This window comes from Acromyrmex echinatior, chromosome 1, assembly GCF_024713525.1.
Source record: "Acromyrmex echinatior isolate Ae372 chromosome 1, ASM2471352v2, whole genome shotgun sequence".
Taxonomy (NCBI): domain Eukaryota; kingdom Metazoa; phylum Arthropoda; class Insecta; order Hymenoptera; family Formicidae; genus Acromyrmex; species Acromyrmex echinatior.
In genome coordinates this window covers 27,996,031-28,019,076 of record NC_141852.1, presented here as the reverse complement: position 1 = coordinate 28,019,076, position 23,046 = coordinate 27,996,031, and the positions used below count along the sequence as shown (strand labels likewise).

The window sequence follows — 23,046 nt, the reverse complement described above, 5'->3', positions numbered from 1 at the left end:
CTGCCGCACACAAAATCCATAACAGTATGCGTAAGGTATAAACTTAAGTCGAACCAATCAGAATACTGTTTTAGATTACGTAATCTAAAATGAAAATGGAAATGGAAATAACAGTAAACTTATCCATAACCTCGCAATAAGGTGAATTTCAATCGATTGAAAATCGCCTTATGGATAAGTTTACTGTTTCCATAAGAGTACGCAGATCTGAAGCAATATCCTGATTGGCTCATCGGCTTAAATTCACGCCTTAAGGTTACTGTTACAGAAATTTTATGTGCGGCAGCCCCAATCCTAGTCGGAATGTAAGAACCAATCAACTGCAGTCGAGCATTCCCTTGCCATTTGACTGTAGGAGAGACTGTAGGAGAAGAGAATGCTTGACTGCAGTTGGTTGGTTCTTGCATTCTGATCCAGATCGAATGGTTGGCTTGGTGTAAACTAGGCCACAGTAAAGCCATAACGTAAGCAGTAGCCAATCCAACATGTTGATTTCCCTACTGTTTACTTCTTACTACCTTAAGTTTTTTGTGTGCCACGGCCCTTTAATTTATACAGAATTCCAGAAAATACAGTTAAAAAGAATAAATCAACTAGTCAATATGAGTTAACATTTCAAATATGCTATTTGATTTCTTCTTCTTTATTTTAATGGCTTCCGCCACTTAGGAAAAGACAGTTGAAAGTCAATTCAGTTAAGGGTGCGGTCAAAGTCTCATCACAGTATAAGTACATACAGTATGAACACTGAACTTTTGATGTGGTTCCCAATTTTTAGTGCGCATGCGTCGATTTCCAACCAGGAATGTTGGCTGTCTTCAGCAAGTTGAAATTGCAAGTTAGATTAGGTTAGCTAGACCCTCCTTCTCGTAAAATATAATTAATCCTTTCGCCTACAATATTGTGTGAAACTCGTAGTAAAGAAATCGGGCCAAACATGAGTATCACGAGTAAGAGCCGTGGTACGTCGTATGTACAAAGCTTAATTTTTTAATTTATAAGAGAAAAATATGGCAAAGGGTTAATAAAATTATGTTTTACTAAAAAATTAAATCAAATTTTTTTCGGAGAATATATTGTGTAGACTGTTATATTTGTATACCATAAAATATTCACATGATAAAGTATACATTTATCCCTAGGATGGAAAGTGAAAGGTGAAAATTTTAAAGTTTTAACATTAAAGTTAATAGAGAAATTTTTTACTTTTCATCAGATTTCCTAATCCAAATAGTCGTCGATTTTATAGGATTATCTCGGTTTGTGGAGCAGAGCGACATTTTTTTCTTGTCAAATTTTTACTTTTATGCAAAAACACATCGATTCAGTGTATTTTTATCAAAATTTGAGGTGAGCAAGCTCTTCTTAATTAATATTTATTTTTGTCACTAATCGTACTATACAATCAAGTAGAATCAAAATGGCGAATAGGAATACCTACATTTAATCACAATATACCTGCACAAAATTATTCCCGCTACAAGTCAATATACATATTCGATACTCAGCATTTTATTATAGCTAGATATATTTTTATATACATATTGACGTAATACGAATTTAAAAACAAATTTTATATAATAAATTCTAATCTGTTTTTTTCTAACATTCTATTTGAAGAACTCTGGAGGAGGCGATAGCTCTCTCCACCTCCTGTATCCGCCACTGTTTCCTTACAGGAGGAATTATACTCCCCCTTTACACTTCCTTTACATTCCAATTAACACTTTATTGAAACTCGCTTCGTTTTATTTTCACCAGGGAAATGTGTTATATTTAAACACGTATACATATTATTATTCAATTGAAACTGCTTTTAACATGTTTTTTTGCCATTTTAAATTACAATGCACTTAAAACATTTTACTTTAATTCATTGTAATGTATAAATTAATATGTTTAATTGTATTAAATTGTATATAATTGTATATAATTGTATGTATATAAAATTGTTTATAGGATATAATAAATAATACGCAAAAGTAAAAGAAATATTTATCTTTATTTTCTTTAAATATATTTTATATTTTTATACGTGTACAATGCATGAACAATAAACTTAGAAGCACAAAAAAGATAAATTTTTTAAACAAAGCATGTAAGGAATATAATTCAAAAATAGAATTCTAATATGTACATATTTTAATGTGCATTTGATGTTTAGTTTGCACTAACATGCATTAAATAATATATCAAATGGATTAAACTTTAAAAAATACAAAAAAAAAGATAAACTGTAAAAAAAATGTAATTCGAATTAACAAACAAGAAATTTGATTTAAGAATAATAAAACATTATATATCAAGATTGTCGATCAACATTTGATTATTATGCACGTGATTCATTATCAATCGATTTTGCTTTTAAAGTATTGTTATATTAATGAATAAATTTTACCACAACAGTAAAATAAGCTTGGAAAGAAATAATTATCAGAATTTTGTGTGTATATATATATTTAAGAACATTTGCGTAACATAAGTTGAATACCCTATTATGCATTTAAAAGTCATAGAATAACTCTGTTTCATCCGCTACAATACATGTTGCTGCAGTTTCTTCATCGATGTATACGTCACCATATGTGGAGTTTCTTCTTTTTTAAATTTCTGTTAAACACATAACTTTTTTTAATAAATTTTCAATTTATATTACATATACAATAGCGTCATAAATATTTTGACATGCTAATATTTGTCGCATTTAACGAAAAGTTAACTATAATATATCAATGAAAAAAAAATCGTTAAGTTTTCGATTATGCATTTTGAGGTGCAAAAAAAGGAACTTTAAATTTGCGTTTGATTCTTTTTCTATAACATTTTGTTCCTAAATTATGTTAAATTAAAAATTGATATTTTTTGCGATTTTTTGCGATTTTTTAATCTTATTTTGAAGTGGTTTGATGAAACATCATCGGACAAAATTTTGATTATTTTAAAATAGACTTTTTAAGCTTCAAAATGCTATTTGAAAAAAATTGGTATGATGATTTTTCGAAAAAATATCAAATTGTTTTGTAAAATGCTATTGTTTAAACATTTACTTTTCTAAAATATTTTTTTTAACTTCAAAATTAAAAAGCTAACAGGAAAAAAACAAAAGAGAAAAAATATTTAATTGTACTTATATAAAGTCGAAGCTGGATCTTGCTTAAATAATTTTCACGTGACTTTATAATGTGGGCTATTTTCCTATTAGAAGGCACAAATCGACACAGTTTAATACACTCGAACACAGTTTACCACATTTAAATGGAACGCGATATATATGCAATGTGTGTGCGAACTTTTAATATCTAATCTTTTAAAACATTTTAATCAAAGATAGTCAAAGAACAGAACAAAATGAGAAACTGATTTACATGCGTCTTGATATTAAATTAAATTTATCAAATGCACTTAAACTCTTAAATTCATCAAACTCTAACTCTTTTACAGCAGAGGCGAAGTGTGTCGATTGAGTTTGAACAAAATTGTAAATGGAAAGTAACATGTGTCGATTTGTGTTAAGTGTGTCTCCTAAAAAAAAAACAGCCATATATACATACAGTCATTTGAACTGCGCATCAAATTGATTTTCCGGACTTATAGCGTTTTCTCTTGGGTGCAGTCCTCGCATCGCACCAATTGCGTGTAAGCGCTACACTCAGCTACACTAGAGTGGTGTATACTACATTATTATTGCGCTAAAACCCTATTCCCGCTTGATTTCCATTTTCAAATTTTAAATGTCACACCGTCCCTTTGAGATGGTGTAGCAAAATCCCACTTCATGCATAAAATTAGCACTACACCGTAGCCATGGAAACACGATACACCGAATGAATGTTGCACTAGTGAGCGATAGTGCAGCCAAGAGAAAACGAATATTAGAAATACAATTGAAGTGATATTACTACTGTAGTAATATCACAAATTAAATTGACAAGCAATTTAATAATTTGATGCTCAATCCTATTAGAGCAATCCGATTAGGCATTCTATTAGAGATATGTTGATGTGCTGAAAATCTGTAAATTTAATTGCGAAAAAATATTACCTCGGCTTGAAGCCGGATCTCTAACATTCCGTGCGAGCGTCCTAAACCTTTAGACCATCGAAGCTTTAGTAATATTTTTTGCAATAACTGATATGTAGAGACATAACGCATTTTTCAAGCAGCGTGTATAAACAATAATAAACGATTTATTAAGATCATATAATGTGAGTACACAATAAAAGTGCATTTAGATGCAACCATCAAGTATCAAGCAGTGAAAGTAACAATCAGCGAGGCGATACGTGCATTGGTGTAAAAAAAATATTTTGCTTGATGCTTGCATTTGAATACATAATAGTCGAAACTGGGTTTCTATTTTTGAAAAGAAATGTATACAAAAAGCTAGGGAACTACTATAGCATAAGTAACATATATAGTATTTCCTTAATTTTGTAATACTTTTTTTTTTAAAGGATATAATTTTGTCAAGAAAATCATAGAAGTGTTCAAAAATATGAATTCGTTTAGAAATAAATAAACTTGGAGACTCATATACTTTTGTGCCCGGTTAATTCCCTATTTGAGCAACCCTATTTCATTGTTTACATAAAATAGTATATTTTGAAAGCTTCGCCGAATTTGCAAACTTGCGTACTATTGCTTTGGATCATAATATTTTAATTTAGCAGAATTTATGCATTCTGAGCATATTCTACTATATTATACTTGTTATATAGTCTGCTATATTATATATAAAAGATTATATAAAAGATTTTTAATTCAACATTATCCAACTGAATCTTGTTGTTTGATTTAGGACCAGTTGCACCAATGTCACTTTGACTTTAAGTAAGACTTAAAATTTTATCTGTCTCGTTTTAAAACCAAAAAGAGACAAAAACAGAAAGAGTTTTAAGCGTCGCTTAAAATCAAAATAATAAAAGTTGTACCGTTAGTGCAACCGGATTTTAGGTTTAGGATAAGGATCTGAACACAAGAATTGTCATAACATTTACTTAGAGACTTAAGTTGTAGACATAAGTAACGCACAAGCTTTGGCATATGACATACGATTTATTGCCGTCTCTTGGAGACTGCTTTCTCTTCTATTACATGTAGCGCGATAAGCGGCACGAGCCAGTGACAAATTCACGTTACTATAAACACTTTTTAATAGAATTAATTGGTTTAAATGCAATTATTAAGTAAATCCATTGAAAAAATAAGTAAGTATTGATGAAATGTGCATAGAAATAAGTTGATATATTTTTAAAAATTCATATTAAAGTTTACTTATTACTAGCCCGTGCCTCTTACCGCGCTATATGTAATAGAAGGAAAAAGAAGCAAGCGGCACGGTCCGCGCGGTTCCTATAGTTACTTAATTAAGTTAGTTTCTGTACCGCATACCGTATACCACGTTACATGTAATCACATCCTAAGAATATAAGGTATTTTGTTGCCGAGGATGCGCAGTAATCCAAAATGGCGGCTGCTTCTAAACCAATCACATTTTTGTCTAAAATTATAAAAAATAACATGGCTGCTACCATAGTTGCTATGTATATATTGGGTCATCTAAAAAGTATCCGCGGTTTTTTGTCACTAGATGTGTGTTGATGGTCATATATCTAGTGACAAAGTACCACGGATACTTTTTAGATGACCCAATACATACATTAGGTTAGAAGTGATCAAAAGTCTATCGTGCGCGTCCTCCTTGATTGCATTATTCTTTTAAGAAGTTTGTTCAGTTCGAGAAGGATGGTCGATGAGAGATTAAGAGCGAAGTCCTTTAAGTTTTACGTAGCAACAACAGTTAGATCCGATTGCACCAATATTACTTTGATTTTAAGCAAGGCTTGAAACTCTCTCTGTCTTTGTCCCTCTTTCGCTTTAAAACGAAAAGGGTTTAAAATCGAAGTAACATTGGCGCAACCGGGTCTTAGAAAATAACGATATTTGTAAAAAACCGTGCTTCTTATTCATTCATAAACTATTTCCTTTATTGTAATTTATCAATCTTTTTTTTAAATAATTAATTAGCATATTCTATTTGGTTTGTAGAAATGCACGTGTTGTGTTCAAAATTGTAAAAGTCGTACATAAATCCTACATTTAGCCGATCTTAAGTATCAAATTACATTTATTAACATTATTGTCATTAATTTTATTAATGATAACATTATTTTGTTTTATATTTCATTATTTTATTCACGAGCTTTTGTACTTTTTCAAATTTTAATTTTATTTTTACATTGTTATGTATATATTTTTACCAATACTGCATTTGTATCTGATGCTAAATTTTGAATAAATTTCTGGTACTTTTATTCTAGTACTTTTCTGCCATTATACGTAATGAAATATTGGGTCGTCTAAAAAGTATCCGCGGTTTTTTGTCACTAGATGTGTGTTGATGGTCATATATCTAATGACAAAGTACCGCTGATATTTTGTCACTAGATATTGGGTCATCTAAAAAGTATCCGCGGTTTTTTGTCACTAGATGTGTGTTGATGGTCATATATCTAGTGACAAAGTACCACGGATACTTTTTAGATGACCCAATATATGACCATCAACACACATCTAGTGACAAAAAACCGCGGATACTTTTTAGATGACCCAATACTTTATATTCTTATACCATGCTTACATCCATATTACATGAATCTTATAAGCATGACTCTTACACGCATGTTACATGAATCTTGCAGGTTACGAATTTTGCGCACATGTAACGTGAATTTCGGAAGAATATAACTGGAGTGTTATTATGAAAATATTGGGTCATCTAAAAAGTATCCGCGGTTTTTTGTCACTAGATGTGTGTTGATGGTCATATATCTAGTGACAAAGTACCGCGGATACTTTTTAGATGACCCAATACTATACTATAGGAATTTTGTATAATTTATTGCATATCCCAGTAAATAAAATGAAATGGAACAAGCAAGGAGTTGAATAAGATTTAAAAGAATTTATTTTGGCTAAAAATTAATTTTTACACAAATCGAATAACGGCTTCTCGACTATCTAAATCAAACTTAATTTGAGAAAGGAGCATAAAAAGCCTACGCTAGTTATAGCGAAATTATAATTTATCAATTCATTAAGACTGTAATAATATACGACTTTTTATTCAGTCATCTTTAGTATTCTAACAAATTTTTTTATTTTTCTTATTTTATTTTTATTTTAATCTAATTTCTGTTTGTTCATTAATTCCATTCGTTTACTGATCATATATAATTTTGCTTTCCTGCCAAGTCACATTCGAGTATTTGATTCTTGTTTTTGGAATAGGTCTACTGGGGAAAACACATTAAAAAACAAAATGCTTCTTACAATACCGCGGGTGATGTTGAAAGCTATTGTCGAAATGCTCTATTGTTGAAATGTTATCATAATTATGTAATGTATTAGAAAACTACGTTAAGATATAAGTATATTATTAAAAAAATAATGAATAAATTAACAATAAAAAATTTTATGTTAATAGAAATAAATTATTTAATAAAAAAAACATGTTTCAACAATAATTTGGCGGAAGATGCGCTCCCACTATATTTCTGATATAGAAACGCTCCTAAGCCAGAGCGTCACGTGAGCATGGCGGCTCGGCCGCCCGAGCCTCGATCGATAGTGGGGGTCGCTTGCTGGAATCAGTTCGAAATATGCAGATCTTTGCGAGCACTATTATACATCATTATATAATCTCATTGATGTCCACATAGTCTGAGGGGAGTCTGTTTGATTTGTATAGTCTTATAGTTATTATATCTTTATATTATATCTTTTGATAGTCCTTATAGTTTTGATGGGAGAGGATTTGTAGGTTTTAATGATTTGATTTTACTAAGAATGTTGCTTTTTTCACCAGAATCTTGATGTTCTACGCAATTGTATTAGTTGAATCTATGTCAAACTTTTTGTATTGTCAAAATTTTTGCTTTGTCCGAGAGAAGGTTCTTATCTGATGTTCTAATGTGTTCACGACTACTGTCGTGTTGCCTTTGTCGGCTGGAAGCACGATGATGTCTGTGTTCTTGTTCAGGTCTTGGAGGGGCAATCGCTCTTGTTTAGTGATGTTTGGTGGAGGGGGTTTAGCTTTGGAAAGGATATTGGTTATCTGTCTGCGGATATTATCTGCTTGTTCTGAGGAGTCGGTAGATAGTTGACTCTATTTGGCTAATAATTTCTTTGGAATCTTTCTAGGTGCCACTGCGAAATTAGGGCTTTTGACAAGCGCAGATATAGTGTCTTGAGACAGGTTTTTGTTGGATAGGTTCTTGACGTTAAGTAGAGAGAGTTGTGGATTTTTGTGAGGGACAAGGTTTATGTATTTCTGTTTCTGTCTTTCAGAGGATTGTGTGTGGGTCTTCATGGCTTGTTCGTATGTAATACAATCTAGGGTTTGCCAGATATCATGTTGCAACGTGATAGATAGGAACAAGTGGAGTTTAAAGATTTTATGAGAAATCTGGACTATTTGTAACTTAGTGAAATGGGTGCGTTCTTTGATGAGGAGGCTGGTTTTATGAAGAATGTTTTTGGATTTGTGAGTTCCTGGGTGATCCTTGAGTTGTAAGAACTTTGGGATGATATTATTATCCCTACAGCATTTTGGAATGCCAAGTTTGATAGTTTCTTGGCTAGGGAAGACCTGAGTTTGCTGAAAGTGTTTACTTTAAGGATATTCTCCCCGTAGAGGTATTTGATAATATTCTTGAGACTTCCACGGGTGCTTCTATATAAAGATTATGCGTTTCGATTATGGGTTTCCTCTGTGGGTTTTCTTTTGTTAAATTAATATTATTTAATATAAAAATATTTTGTAATTTAATTCTTTTGTATCAAACTTAAGAAATGCTTATAAGAACTGACACTGGATGAATTTGTGTATATAAATTTATTCAAATTTAATAACTTGAATAATACGCATTTCGATCATCGTTTTGATCCTTTTCAATATTATAAAATTAATTAAATCAATGCATAGTAGTCGTCAAGCAAGTGGAATCGGATTATTTTATAATCATATAATTTGCGTCCAAATTAATAATAAATTTGAATATGTATTCAATGTTTCAATATCCATTCTTCACATTTGTACCGACCTTCCGACTTCGATCAACGACTCAATTGTAGAATAGCAAGTCATATTCATGTGCGATATACAATATACGACAAACGACTAGCGACAGCCGACATCGACATACAACTGATTGTAGAATGGGCCTACTACTGTTAAAGTAGTACGTCCATAAGTGTATGGTATGCACTTATGGACGAACTTATGGACTTACTACTTCAACAGTGTTACTAATCCGTACAAATTAAAATCATATTATAACATGCATAATTCGTGACTTCAATGTTTCATATTTACTACATGACATTAATGAGGTTATACAATAGTGTCTGCCCAGTCACAATCTATAACACAATTCGTCATCTGCCAATCAACGCGATTCATATTGATGAACTTAATAAGATGATATGTAAATGCATATTATGTTCTATATTTTGATGTAATAAAAATTAATTGAAAAAACTTTCTTAGCTTTTTATCCTTTAAATTTTCTTTGATTCATTTTGTATAAATTTCTTACTTACATCTTGAGCCTTTGTATTCTCCGTTTTAATCTTTTTAAGCTTCTCTTCTATTATTTTGAGTTCATCCATTTCTTTTTGGATTTCACGGTTTATTTGATATTTAGCCACCGCTTGTGCTAATGGTCCTAGCTCTCCCTTCATCGCAGCATTTATCATCGCCTATTTATCAAAAAAATTTTTTAATAAATGTGTAATGGTTTAGTGTACAAATTATGCAAATTCTTACATCTCGTCGCCTTTTGGCATCATTGGATACACCTATTGGATCTGTCTCAGTCTGTGGTCCTAGTTCAATAAGAATTTGAAAATCCGCGTGTTCACCTAATCGAAAACCCACACCAAATCTGGAATCGGTTCCTGTAGATTTCATAATCACATAAACATCGATATAAGTTAACAAGGATTATATAATAAGATAAAGTTATATTCTTAACTTATAATATACTTAACTTTTTTGATAGGCGATATATTGGAATATATCAAACTTAGGATTGTTGGAAGCTCTTCTGGTATAATCAGGCTTGTTACATCTGTGAATTTTATTTTTATATCAATTTTTAATCGTTAATTGTGTCAAAAATAAACGCTTGATGAGATAATTATTATATAAAAAAGTCTTAATAATCTACTTCAAATTTTCTTCATGATATTTGATAACAAAAACACTCTGTTAACTTATTGCCGCTGCTTTGTACTGATTAACAAATTATTTTACATCGCTGAAGATGGCTTAAATAGAGTTGAAACGTCTGATTTTGTTTTAATTTAAATTAAGTAATCCACAAATATAATTGTTAAATAATAGAAATTACACGAATTTTTTTACTGTGCAGTTATTACTCTTAATTGTCTATTTGAATATTAATTTGCTATTAAATCAAGAGTTCATTTTTATCTTGTTGCTAATTAAATTAAATTAAAAATTAATTCGTTTAAAATTAACTAAATTAAATTAAAGTTAATTTTCAATTTTCTATTTTTTTATTTAACTTTTAACTTATTAATTAGTTACTATTCAATCCTGCGTATAGTATGTACGTTGACTTATGTATATCTGGGATTTTACACAAGTTCGATTTACGAGGTGTAGCTATTAAATAATGAGACTGACACTGCTACAGAAGAAGTTACGCATGCGCCAAACGCCAGCGACCGACAGCTGTTTAGCGTGAAGCCTTCTCTTTCGAATGCAGTACCTCTCGCTTCTGTAAACAAATTCATATAGCCATAGCCTTCTTTCGCATTAGAGTTGTTTTTTTGTTTCGCCGGAAAAATGATAAGTGTAACAATAGAGCAACGAATTGTTGTGAAATTTCACGTGAAACTTGGAAAAACCGCTACTGAAACTTATAATTTATTGAAAGAAGTGTATGGCCATGAATGTTTATCGCGTGCACGTGTTTTTGAGTGGTTTAAGCGTTCCAAGACGGCCGAGAAGACGTTGAAGATGATTCACGCCCGGGTCGCCCTTCCACGTCAAAAACGGAAGACAATATCGAAACAATCAGTAATCTGGTTCGATCCGACCGTCGGTTAAGTATTCGTGCGATTGATGAAACTGTAGGAATTGACAAAGAATGTGTACGGCAAATTTTACATAACAATTTTAAATGATTCTCCATCAAGACAATGCGCCGGCTCATTCCGCATTGTCTGTCAAGAGGTTTCTAGCCAAGTACAGCATCCCAGTGTTAGATCATCCGCCTTATTCGCCGTGCGACTTCTATCTGTTTCCTAAAGTGAAATCTGCATTAAAAGGAACAAGATTTGAGTCCGTTGAAGCTGTGAAAGAGAAAGCGGCACGCGTCCTGAAGGAGCTGACAGAAGAAGACTTTCAGCACTGTTTCAAACAATGGAAGATTCGCATGGTGCGTTGTAGGGATAGAGGAGGGGTGTATATTGAAGATGATAATAAGTAAATATGTATGAAATCAAAATAAAATGTTTTACAGTGTCAGTCTCGTTATTTAATAGCCACACCTCGTATAATAGATGATCCAGAATGTTGATCACAAGAAGGATCTGAATTACATTCCTATGTGGCTCTCTCCTTACTTCAAAACTCTTTTAAACAATCCTGGGATTCTTGGACGTAACACAATATATTATTCAATATTTACGCAGTATTACGTGCTATTCGGGAATATTGCATGAAACAAATAATATACTTACGGTCATAAAAGACTAACAAAAGCAGCAACTGTGAAACCAGGGTCTTCACGATCATTTTAAAGAGGAAATCTCTGCGTACACACACCGATTATTCGTATTCAAGTGCGTTTAATTTCAATGGCTGTTCTATATATAACTAAACATGATAAATAAAAATTAATTTTTAGGACAATTGGGTATGATTTTGTAATTATCTAAGGTAACATTGATCTATTGTACTGTAAAATTTATTTTATAATAATTTTTTCAATTATTGCTTATAAAAATTTTATTATAATACATTCATGAATAATTTTAATCTTAAATTGAGAAAAATAATAAATAAGAATAGAATAAAATTTAAAAAATATTTTTTATAAAATAATTTTTTATTTTATTATAATTAAAAAAATAAAGATATATATTCTTTTTGAATAACAATATTTAAATAGCACTTTTATAGGCTGATATTATACTTTGAAAGTTAAGTAGAATTTACTGAGCCAGAACTAATGTCAATCATAATAATAATTCTACAAATTAAAATTATGTCCCGACATAATAATAATTCCAAATTTTTGTCTCTGACACAATTAATATTGACATAATTTAATATTGAAATTGTATCTAAATTAAAATAAAAACAATTTTTATTATGCCTTGACATAATTCTAATTCGTCGAATTATTATTATTATTATATCGCAACATAATTTCAATTTAATAAATATAAAAGACTTTATAAAATCATAGGATTTTGGCCGGATTTGAAGTTATTGGCTGAAACTTTAGTATGTTATAGTTCTTGACTTACTGATAAAAATGTCCATAGGCACAAAGCTTGAAAATGACTAGTTTTTTTTATTATAGCCGTTTAAAATTTTATTTTATTTATTTTACGGCTCCTGAGTACTCAGCTAAGAACTCTGTGTCGATGGCAATACAGAATCAGACGGCGGCCTGATAAAACTGGTATCCACATGCGCACACACACACACACACACACACACACACACACACACACACACACACACACACACACACACACACACACACAAGCACGAGCCCATGTACAGCTGGTCACAGAAAGATTGCAATACATTTTTCAATGGATTTTGTAATGCAACTTGCTCACCGAGCGATTGGTTCTTATTCATGGATCCATAAATAAAAACCAATCGCTCGGTGAGTAGACTGCATTCGAAATCCATCGAAAAAAAAAGTTGCAATATTCGCAATACATACAGAGAAAGTTGCGAGTGTTGCAACGTTTCCGTGACCGGCTGTACATGTGCTTTCGACACGCCGAAAGCGAGTACATGCGCTTTCGACACGCCGAAAGCGAGCACATGTATGTATGTACACTGCACTGTACATGGGCTCGTGCTTACAGCGCCTCGCTACGATAAATGGCTGAATTTATAGGTGTGAAAAAGTGATGTTCTGACGAAATTTGTGTTGCATGCCATTTCGTTATTATTTGCTTAATTATGAAAATGTGATTTGTTTCGTACTTATCAAAGTCATAATTATCGACGAAAAGTAAAATTATCTTGAAATTTTATATGTAGAAGCGTATTTTTCACTCGTTTCAATAGGTGTCAGACCGTGTGTTTCTGCCCGAGATAACTTGTTTTATGTGCCTTTTACGATTGTCAAGGGAGAAAAGAACAGTTTTCGTCGATTTTTATGTTTTTAAGCGATCTCGTTATTTAGACAAATTGTATTTATTTACAAATGGCATGCAACATAAATTACCATAGGCACAAAGCCTAAATTAAGTGTCATTTTCTCACTTCTGATGTCACGACTCTAACTGGCCGCAGTAACTATTCAGGAGCCTTAATGTCTCAAAATCAAGAGATTTTAGATAACAATACGCCATTCACTCTCATCCTCACTCTCACTCTATCCTCCCCCCCCCCCCACACACACACGCCCGCGCGCGCAATTTTATGAAAAAGTGGCATAAAAATCGAAGTAAATATTTTATAATCATGTAGTTAGATTCTGCTAGATTTTAGTTCTCTCACACATATCGTTTGAATTCCCTAACCTCTCACGTTCAAAGTGCTTGATTATCACGAATCACAACTCGAATGTTGTTTCCGTGCGTGAAGCACCGTGTGCAAAAATATCGGATGCTTGCTGAAGTGCCATAACAACACAGGATAGAGAATTCTTTTTCCTCTTTTCTTTATTTTTTTTGTGGATCTCAAACGTGAGAAGCAAGGGGGCTCACGAAAATCAACTCCAAAGGAATGAAACGTCTATCACGTCCACGTCATTCATTTTGGATAATTATGAGAATGGGCGAAAAACTAAAATCATAAATGTACTATTGATACATACACATATGCGCAACCACACGCACACGCACACACGCACGCACAAAAGCGTAATAAAAAAAAGATTTACTTCGACTTTTATGCACCTTTTTTTTATATAAAAATAAGTGCGCAAGCGTATATGGGAGTGGGAAGAGAGGGAGGGAATGAGGGTGAGGGTGATGAAAGTGGATGGCATATTGTTATCTAAAATCTCTTGATTTATTACAGAAATTTGATTTGATGCATTAACAAAATAAAATTTTAAATGGCTATAACAAAACTAGTCATTTTCAAGCTTTGTATCTACACTTTTGATTAATGAATCAAGAACTGTAACATAAAGTTTCAGCCAATTTCACCGAGGATCAAAATCCAATAATTTTATGTGGCATTCTTTGTGCTTTTTAATATTAGTTTCAGAGAACATTTTATGATGTTAAAAAGTAAAAAAGGGCTTGTTATTTATTTATTAATGATGTTAAAAATTTAAATTTTCCAAACTAAAATTATATCGCAACATTATGAACAAGATAAAATAATATTCTGTGTTTTTGAAACTTCGAGATGCAACGCTCAAATTGCATTTCAAAATTTATTAACATGAACCGAATGATATTTTAATATGTTCAAATATATTTTGAATTGTCAAAAAAAAATCATCGATCACTGAGCATTACTTCTTAATTTCTTTGAATGTGTTGTTCTGTTGAAGTGAAAAGTCTTTTAGAGAGATCCTCGTCTTCAACGAGCTTGTGGCTTCTTTGAACATTTTATATCTCGAAAATTGTCCTTGTTTTTGACATATATTCATCACCAAAATACTTCCATAATGAAATTTCGTTCCGAAAACAAAATTTTATGCAAATTCTTTGCTCAGCAAAATTCAATATATTAAAAATTGCCGGAAGTATTTTTTCTCAGTTAAGCGTTTACTAGGTGGGGTGAAAAGTAACCTCCTTGGGAATGAAAAACATTTTTTTCTTATGCAGAATCTCGCCCAAAATATGGCGTGTTCGCTCAGTACTAATCTTTGTAGCATCTGCTAGCTCGCGCACCTTCACTTTCCGGTCAGCCAACACCATTTCATGTATTTTTTTGACATTTTCCTCGGTAACCGCATCGGAGGGCCTGCCGCTGCGGACTTCATCGGTAGTGGAGTTGCGGCCACCACGAAACTCTCGAAACCAATATTTGACGGTGTAATCTGACGGAGTATTAGCCACATAATATTTATCCAACTTTTCTTTTGTTTCCTTCGCCGTTTTGCCTCTCAAAAAATAATGTTTTATGAGAGAACGAAAATCGTTTTCGCAAACACGTCAACAACAATCAGCTCTCAAAACAAAACTAAGGGCAGTATCGCACTGCCACTTGGCATGTCTGCCTAAATATGAACGGACTACAAGGCACCATAAACTTTTTTGCAGTAGTGGCGCATTCTGGCGGTCAAGGAGGTTACTTTTCACCCCATCTAGTATTGTTAAACTAAGCGTTAATTTCAAAACAAGCATTATATTTATTTCTGAATTAAGAAAAGTAATTAAGTTAAATTTTAAACAGAGATTAGAATTTTATCAATCTAAAAAAAAAATGTTTCCTCGATATGTTCAAAGCATGCAGTTTAAATAAGCTATTATAATACTTTTTTATCACAGATAATATGCTTCGCATCTAATATAAATTTAATTTAATCAAATGTCATTTATTATATGTTTAAGATAAATGAACTGTACCGATAAAAAAACTTTGCACTGTCTATTACTATAAAAAAATATTAAAAATCTGAAATACTTATTTTTCGCATTAAGAAAAATCTTTTAAATTTTTGCATTTTTACCGTATACCCCAAGGGCTGAAATATATGTATAAATATAGGTAAATATAATCATAGGCGTAGGATGTATGACTCATGAAAAATTTACAAATAATGTTTAGAAATGGAGCTTTTAAGGTTTATAGATATTATTTTCAAAGATACCATAGAAAGATAACCCGTGATTTGCCATATTTTCATCCATTGCTAATGCCAACGTTTCATAAACCTCGCCTTCAATTTATCAGAGCGAGGAGTGCACTGATACTGAGTTGCTCCTCCGGAGAACTCCCTCTATAGACGTAGAGAAGGACGATGGTATGTCAAGAAAGGGGGAGGGGAATTTCCTTGACTTGTCTAGAGAGCAATCTTCCATATTTACATTATAATCTGAGACCCTATTAAAATTGTTTGTTATGTTTCTATATTTCTGTAGCCTCTCTGTACTTCCTCAGAAAATATGACATCATTGTAGCTATAGTAACTGTTTTATCGAATAGTATTTAATGTCTCAACGCTGTGTTCTGCCAATACTGATTGTATGATATATTTCAGCCCTTGACATCCCGTTGATGATCCTTCATGCGCACGTTGACTATTCTTTCGGTTTCATCGATATATACTTTCCCGCAAGAGTAAGATATTTTGAGTACTCTAATGAGTGGAGAGCTTTAATTTCGAGGATTTCTTAAGATTTGCTCGATTTTCTTTGAAAGCTTGAAAATGGTTCGGATGTTGTGTTTGTTCAAAATCCTGCCGAGATTCGGTCTATTATTCCTTTTATACAAAAAAAGAATAGAGAAAGAATAGAGAAGCTTCTTTTGTTTAATTCTTTCTGTGGTTGTTATCTGAGTTGTTCTTTGTCTCGTTATGTTTGCTGATTATCCTGTCCACATTCTTCTATTGTATCCGTACTGCTGTAAGATTTGTTTCAAATGGTTGAGTTATTTACAGATGATTAGACTACAGAACGAAGATGGAGACTCTCGTTTCGAAAAAAATATATACAAGGCTTGATAGACAAACAGGAAAATTAGCATTTTAATAAAAAAAAAACGGACTCCTCAGCAAAGCAATATTGAAACACGAATTCTCTTCCACTATATGGTCTGCCAAAATAAATTACAATATAAATTCAATATACAATATACAATAATATACAATATAAATTCAATATCCCTCTCAGACCAATTGTCAGCACCATAAAATCTCGGACATATAACCTCTCACGCTCTTAGCTCGCGATTACAACCTCTGATAGGGAGGATTGAATCACATATCACCAATTCGATGGATTTCATACGGAAAATCCAAAAACTTCGTCTGCATCCTGAAGATATATTGGTGAGTTTCAATGTAGAGTCATTTTTCATAAACATTCCAATAAAAGAAATTTTAGATATAATTAAAACCTTACATATTCCCAATAATATCTTCCTTTTATTGGGTCATCTAAAAAGTATCCACCGTTTTTTGTCACTAGATGTGTGTTGATGATCATATATTTAGTGACAAAGTACCGCGGATACTTTTTAGATGACCCAATAATTGAGCATTTCCTAATAACTACATGGTTTCCTACAACGACCGAATTCTACGAAAGACAGACTGGAGCGACTATGAACTCCCATCTCTTCTGTAATTGCAAACTCTGATAGTAAAACCTGCGGAGACAGATTTTGAGCAAAGCTTACTGCCAATTTTTGATTGCAAAAAGGCAATAAATTGTACACAGAGTTTGTACTATCAGACATTATCAGCAAACTGCTGGCAAAACATGTCAGCAGGCTGTGTTGACAAATCTATACATAGCTAAAGACACAGATGGCTATAGTTTTGTAATCAAAATCTGATCGTTTGCTGCCAATTTGCGCAAATTGCTAATACAGGGTTGGCCATATTCGACGGAAAGATCTGGCAACAACTTTTGACAGAGATGTTAGATCGAGTAACGACGTTTCCCATGATTGAAAAAAAAAACATCTTTCCGTCGAATATGGCCAACCCTGTACTTTGGTATCAGGGAACATCTTCATGGAATACTTCGAGAAAGAGGTCCTTCGTAAGGTGACCAATAAACCGGAAGTTTAGTTTCGTATATAGACGACACATTCGTAATCTGAAGATCAATGTGCGCACGAAGGAACATCAATGGTAGTGATGAATTTCATAAATTCTTAAACTTTCTCAACATCCCAATATTCGATTCCTTTCTAAATGTTCTTCATTGTTCTGATTGTTCTGTTTGCTTGCCGCAAACAAGGCTGACAATATCCTGGATCATTATATGTACAAGAAACCAACACACACTGACCGATACTTACATACCGAATCACACCACCACTTAGCACAAAAACAGTCGACAATACACTCACTTGTGCATAGAGCATTCAGTATCTCTGATAAAGTACATCTACAAACAGAACTTAATTATTTGAAACAAACTTTACAGCGGAACAAATACAAGAAGGATGTAGAACAGAAAAAAGAACAAGACACATAACAAGGAACAGGAAGAAGCCTCTCTTTCATGTGTAAAAATAACAACAGACCGAATCTCGGCAGGATTTTGAACAAACACAACATCCGAACCATTTTCAAGCTTCCAAAGAAGATCGAACAAATCTTGAGAAATCCTCAAGCTCAAAGACTTCTATTCAGTGGAGTACAAAATATACTTACTTATTCTTGCGGGAAAGTATACATCGGTGAAACCGAAAGAATGGTCAACATGCGCATGAAGGAACATCAACGGGCTGTTCATGTCAGGCTGGAACATGTCATTCAATCAGCATTGGCAAAACAGCGTTGAGGACATTAAATATTATTCGAAAATAATTATTCGAATAAAATGGCTACTATAGCTATAACGATGTCATATTTTCCGAGGAAATACAAAGAGGCTTTAAAAATACAGAAACATCTAGGCAATTTGAATAGAGTTTCAGATTATAATGTAAGTAGGAAATGAAAAACTATTCTCTTGACAAGCCAAGAATTCCTTCCCCCTCTTTCCTTATCATATCCTCGCCCTTCTACATAAAGGGAATTTTCCGGAGAAGCAACTCAGTATTAGTGTATTTCTCTGATGAAGTGAATGGTAACGTTCTGGAAAAGCTGGTATTAGCAATGGATGAAAACACGGCGATGTTTAGACCCGCAATGTTTAGAAAAAAACATAAAATGACACAGTAACTTATAAAATATATTTACAAAGACTTGTGAAGAGAAATAAGAATGATAGATATACATTGCTAAAAAAAAATGGATAATACTTTTGACACGCTCAAAATTGCACAATTTTCAATCATAAAACTTGATGAAAAATCATCGCAGATAAAAAAATAAAAAAAGCATTTTAAAGCTTGAAATTTGTACTTTGGCTGTTCTTTTGGCTGTTCTTTAAAAAATTCTTTAGTTCTATGTCTTAATAAAGCTTACGTTTTAAATAAAAAGAATCTTATTCGAAATAGATCTTAGTAGCTTAAATATATACATTATACTTTTTGTGTGAATTTATATATTCCAATTCTGCATACCACGCGTCAAAATATTTTTCCGGACTTAAATCGCATTCATAAGCAGAATCCAACAAGCGGGAGATTTGGGTTCGATTTCCGGCCGAGGTAATATTTTTCGCAATAAATTATTCATAGTTTTTAAATTTCATTAACATATGACATATTGTTAAAAAAGATGCTTATTAGCATCAAAAAATTATTAAATTGCTTTTACATTGTAATTTAATAAGTGATATTTCTGTTTCCGCTCATGAATGCGTTTTAAGTTCAAAAAACTGTTTCAACGCATAACATGCAGAATTAAAATGTATATAACTTCACATAAGAAATATAATATATGTCTCTTAAAAATATAAAGATACCAGATTTACGCATAGTAAAAACATGAAGAAAGAACAGACATGTACATATACACATATGGAATTATATGCATTAAAGAATTAAATATATTTCTTATATTGATCAATTTGTTTACTAAATTCAGTTGCAATGGTGCGAAAATGGAATTTAAATGAGGTTGCATGTCCAAGCAGCGTCTCTAAAATAAAAAAACCGCTTATATATACTTTTTTAACGCTTTGTGTGCTACTTGGGTGTGTGCTATGTAAATACAATATCCAGTGTTCTCTTAAGAAAACGCAGTATACATCTCCACATTAAATTATTTCCTATTAATTTTTAATATTATTTATTCTGTCTATGTGTGTGTGTGTGTGTGTGTGTGTGTGCGCGCGCGCACACACACACACACACTTATTGTTTCACGCACACACACGAGCACGCACACACATTAACATATACTCATATTATATTATTATTAGGTGTTGGAATTAATTCGTAGCGTTTTACAAGTGATGGGAAGTACTTTCATTAATGTATTTTTTAATGCTCATGTGAAATAAATAACATTCTTTCATTAAACAACGCTACGAATTAATTCCAACACCTAATATATTATTTCCATATTATTTCTTATTTTTTATAGCTGCTTCCTCAACAAAACACCATTTAACTATGTCAAATAAGTAACGAGAATACGTCATGACATGAAGAAAACATGACGGACGCTCTGTTCTAGAACTTACATGAAAGTGAAACTTAAAAACACCGACAACGGACGACTCACTAATCGACGTTCTAGAAACGAACTGAGGTTTCTTTTATGAAGTATGTCTTCAGTATTAAGCTGGTGCGAGAAAGAATACTCATTGAAACTTTTAAAGTGAAAGGACAGCCTGCGGGATTTAGAATTGAGGTCACCAGCAGTCAAACTAAGTATCAATATTCGCTTTTATAACTAAAATCTTTTTTTTGTGCACACAAATTTCACACACGATCATAATTTAAAGATTAATGCTACCACAATAAATAGTCACTGAATCGTGGCCTCGTTAATTTATTATTAATAAACGGCAAGACAAGGATATCGTTTCACGATGTGCGAGTTACGGATACATTTTAAATAATAACTATTAGAGAATTACACTGGGAAATGACAACTTAAATAATATACGTTCAATATGATTCTACATAATGAAAACTTTCTACTTCGAGTAATAGTCGAGATAAACGTAGATTAGCGTATGTCATAAATCGTACATACATATAATAATAGAATGTAGTACAATTCAGTTGTTTTCCCACTTATAAAGAGTGTCTCACTTTAACTATTATGCATTGTGTATAAAAGTATTAGGATATAAATATTTATCAAAAAATTAATTGTTTGCAAGATTTTTATGTTAAAATATACTACTAGAATAAAGTATAAAATACATGATTATAAATTATTAATTTTACAATATCTATTAGGGATGCACCGAATCGTAAAATTACTGGATATTGGATATCTAAAAAGAATGTGATACCGAATATCCGATCTGGATATCGGATATTTTCCAGATATGCAATACAAACTCAAAATTTATTCCTATATTTACTTTGTTATTTTTTGGTTAGTTTTTTGAACATGTATTTTTAATTGTATTATAAAATGTTATATGATGCATTTAAACTCAAAATTCTTTAATAAAAAAAATTTAAGAATATGATCATATAAATAATATACATTAATATGAGAGAGAACGCCAATAATCGATCAAAGTTAGATGTTATGAATACAATATATTCTTAATTTAACTTTAATTTAAATTACATCTGAGAAATTAAATTTAAGAATTAAATTAAGAATTAAATTTAAATTAAGAATATCTTATATCTCGTTTTTGGACATGCGTGTTGTCTGGGTGGTCCTCGAATCCTTCGTTGTTTAGCAAATATCGATCGTTAAAGTCAATAAAATATTTTTGTATGTCATTTATATATTACAACAGAGACAAATTTGTAGTAAATCAATTAAAAAATTAAAATAGATTAAAATGGAGATTAACAATAAAATTTACGTATGAATTATAAAGCCATCATATCTAGATGTTAGCAACGACAAATTTAAATAAGAAAAATAACGCTATAAGGACAGACCAAAGAGCTCGATATTTATTATTGCTACTAATTATAAGACTAATAAAGAAGAATGAGACTCATTAAGTCTCTCTGTATTTCTTTGTGAATTGCTACTCTCTGTTTGCTCTTTAATATGTAACATTTCAGAAATTTTCTTTTTATTATAATTACTTCCTATATCTTGAATCTTGGTACCTTCTCAATCAATAGAATAATTATAGTTCAAAATGTGTTGAGTAATAACCGAGTGTTTCAACGAATCACACTTAATATTACCTCCATGTTACCGCTATGTTTATTTTTATATCAATTCCAAATTCCCTCATTATCAATCCCACGAAACCTTGCAATCGATGCAAATTATTTTATGGACGTTTTGAAAATTTATCCCGTTTATCCTTGTGTATGTACTACATTTATGAAGGAACTTAACTTGTTTAAACATCTATATTCGGTTATAAAAATGGGTTTATTAATAAAAGACGTGATGATATTTAATACGTTAGGTAAAAATGATAAAGTATTATAAAAAAATTTGTTATGGGATTATAGAATTCGTATTACACACACTGATATCTTCCTATATAGCATCGATTATTGCGGAAAATGTTCAAAAATGTTTCAACCTTCCATTAATTTCATGTGCAATAATTTTGAAAGGATTTTGCAATATGAAATATTTCTAAAATCTATCATATGCAATAAATTGAAAAACATAGGATCGATCTCATCAACTCCGATTAATTTTATCGATCGATTATTATATTGAAATGGACCATTTGTTGTTCAGTAGAATTGACCACGGTTGACACTTAATTGATCAAGCTCAATCGAAGTTTGTGAGACCGGGCCATATTTACATAGAACAAAAAATCATCATGATGTTAAAATGTCTTCAAAACCCTGCAAACGAGAATAGATTAAAATGGATTGAAATTTTTTTCTATCCGAATGCGTATTTTAAATAGTGAATACTTTTTTTTGGATTTAATTGGATTCAATTAGATTCAATTGGATGCAATTGGATTGAAAAACTGCATTTCCTATTCAAAATTTTGAATTGAACACTATTCACAATGTGTGTATTGTGCACAGAAAAAGCTAATATTATTTTTAGATTGAAAAGCATAGAGATATGCTCCAATTCCTATGAATGAATAAAAAT

At 31.7% G+C, this 23,046-nt stretch overlaps 1 protein-coding gene and 1 long non-coding RNA gene across 23 annotated transcripts; one reads left to right on the top strand and one right to left on the bottom strand.

Annotated features, from left to right (window-relative positions):
- The first annotated feature begins 91 nt into the window (after positions 1 to 91).
- LOC105148150 (uncharacterized) lies at positions 92 to 22,171 on the top strand. 3 transcript variants are annotated; one of them, XR_015546527.1, is made up of 4 exons: positions 92 to 1,350; positions 18,350 to 18,853; positions 20,404 to 20,693; positions 21,231 to 22,171. It is a non-coding gene; the product is annotated as an uncharacterized LOC105148150 (long non-coding RNA). The 3 variants fall into 3 exon arrangements; XR_015546501.1 differs by having other exon boundaries at positions 20,404 to 22,171; XR_015546514.1 differs by lacking the exon at positions 18,350 to 18,853 and having other exon boundaries at positions 20,404 to 22,171.
- Positions 2,440 to 20,522, bottom strand: snsl (snustorr snarlik). Of its 20 annotated transcripts, none has more exons than XM_087409829.1 (8): positions 13,811 to 14,743; positions 12,569 to 12,680; positions 11,777 to 11,912; positions 10,056 to 10,134; positions 9,831 to 9,963; positions 9,605 to 9,763; positions 4,043 to 4,129; positions 2,440 to 2,610 (listed from the first exon to the last, which is right to left on the bottom strand). In XM_087409829.1, the coding sequence occupies exons 3-8, from the start codon at positions 11,829 to 11,831 to the stop codon at positions 2,536 to 2,538; spliced, it is 588 nt and encodes a 195-aa protein (XP_087265955.1). In that variant the 5' UTR covers positions 11,832 to 11,912; positions 12,569 to 12,680; positions 13,811 to 14,743; the 3' UTR covers positions 2,440 to 2,535. The 20 variants fall into 20 exon arrangements, 19 of the variants coding, with proteins under 19 accessions (XP_087265955.1, XP_087266039.1, XP_087266260.1 ...); XM_087409913.1 differs by having other exon boundaries at positions 14,107 to 14,743; XM_087410134.1 differs by having other exon boundaries at positions 14,173 to 14,743.
- Positions 22,172 to 23,046: the final 875 nt, after the last annotated feature.

Coding starts and splice junctions, on each gene's coding strand:
- snsl (XM_087409784.1), bottom strand. CDS start 10,825: ATGAATTTGTTTACAGAAGCGAGAGGTACTGCATTCGAAAGAGAAGGC. Junction 9,962..10,054: donor ATATATCGCCTATCAAAAAA/GTTAAGTATATT, acceptor TGAAATCTACAG/GAACCGATTCCAGATTTGGT. Junction 2,611..4,042: donor AGATCCGGCTTCAAGCCGAG/GTAATATTTTTT, acceptor TGTGTTTAACAG/AAATTTAAAAAAGAAGAAAC.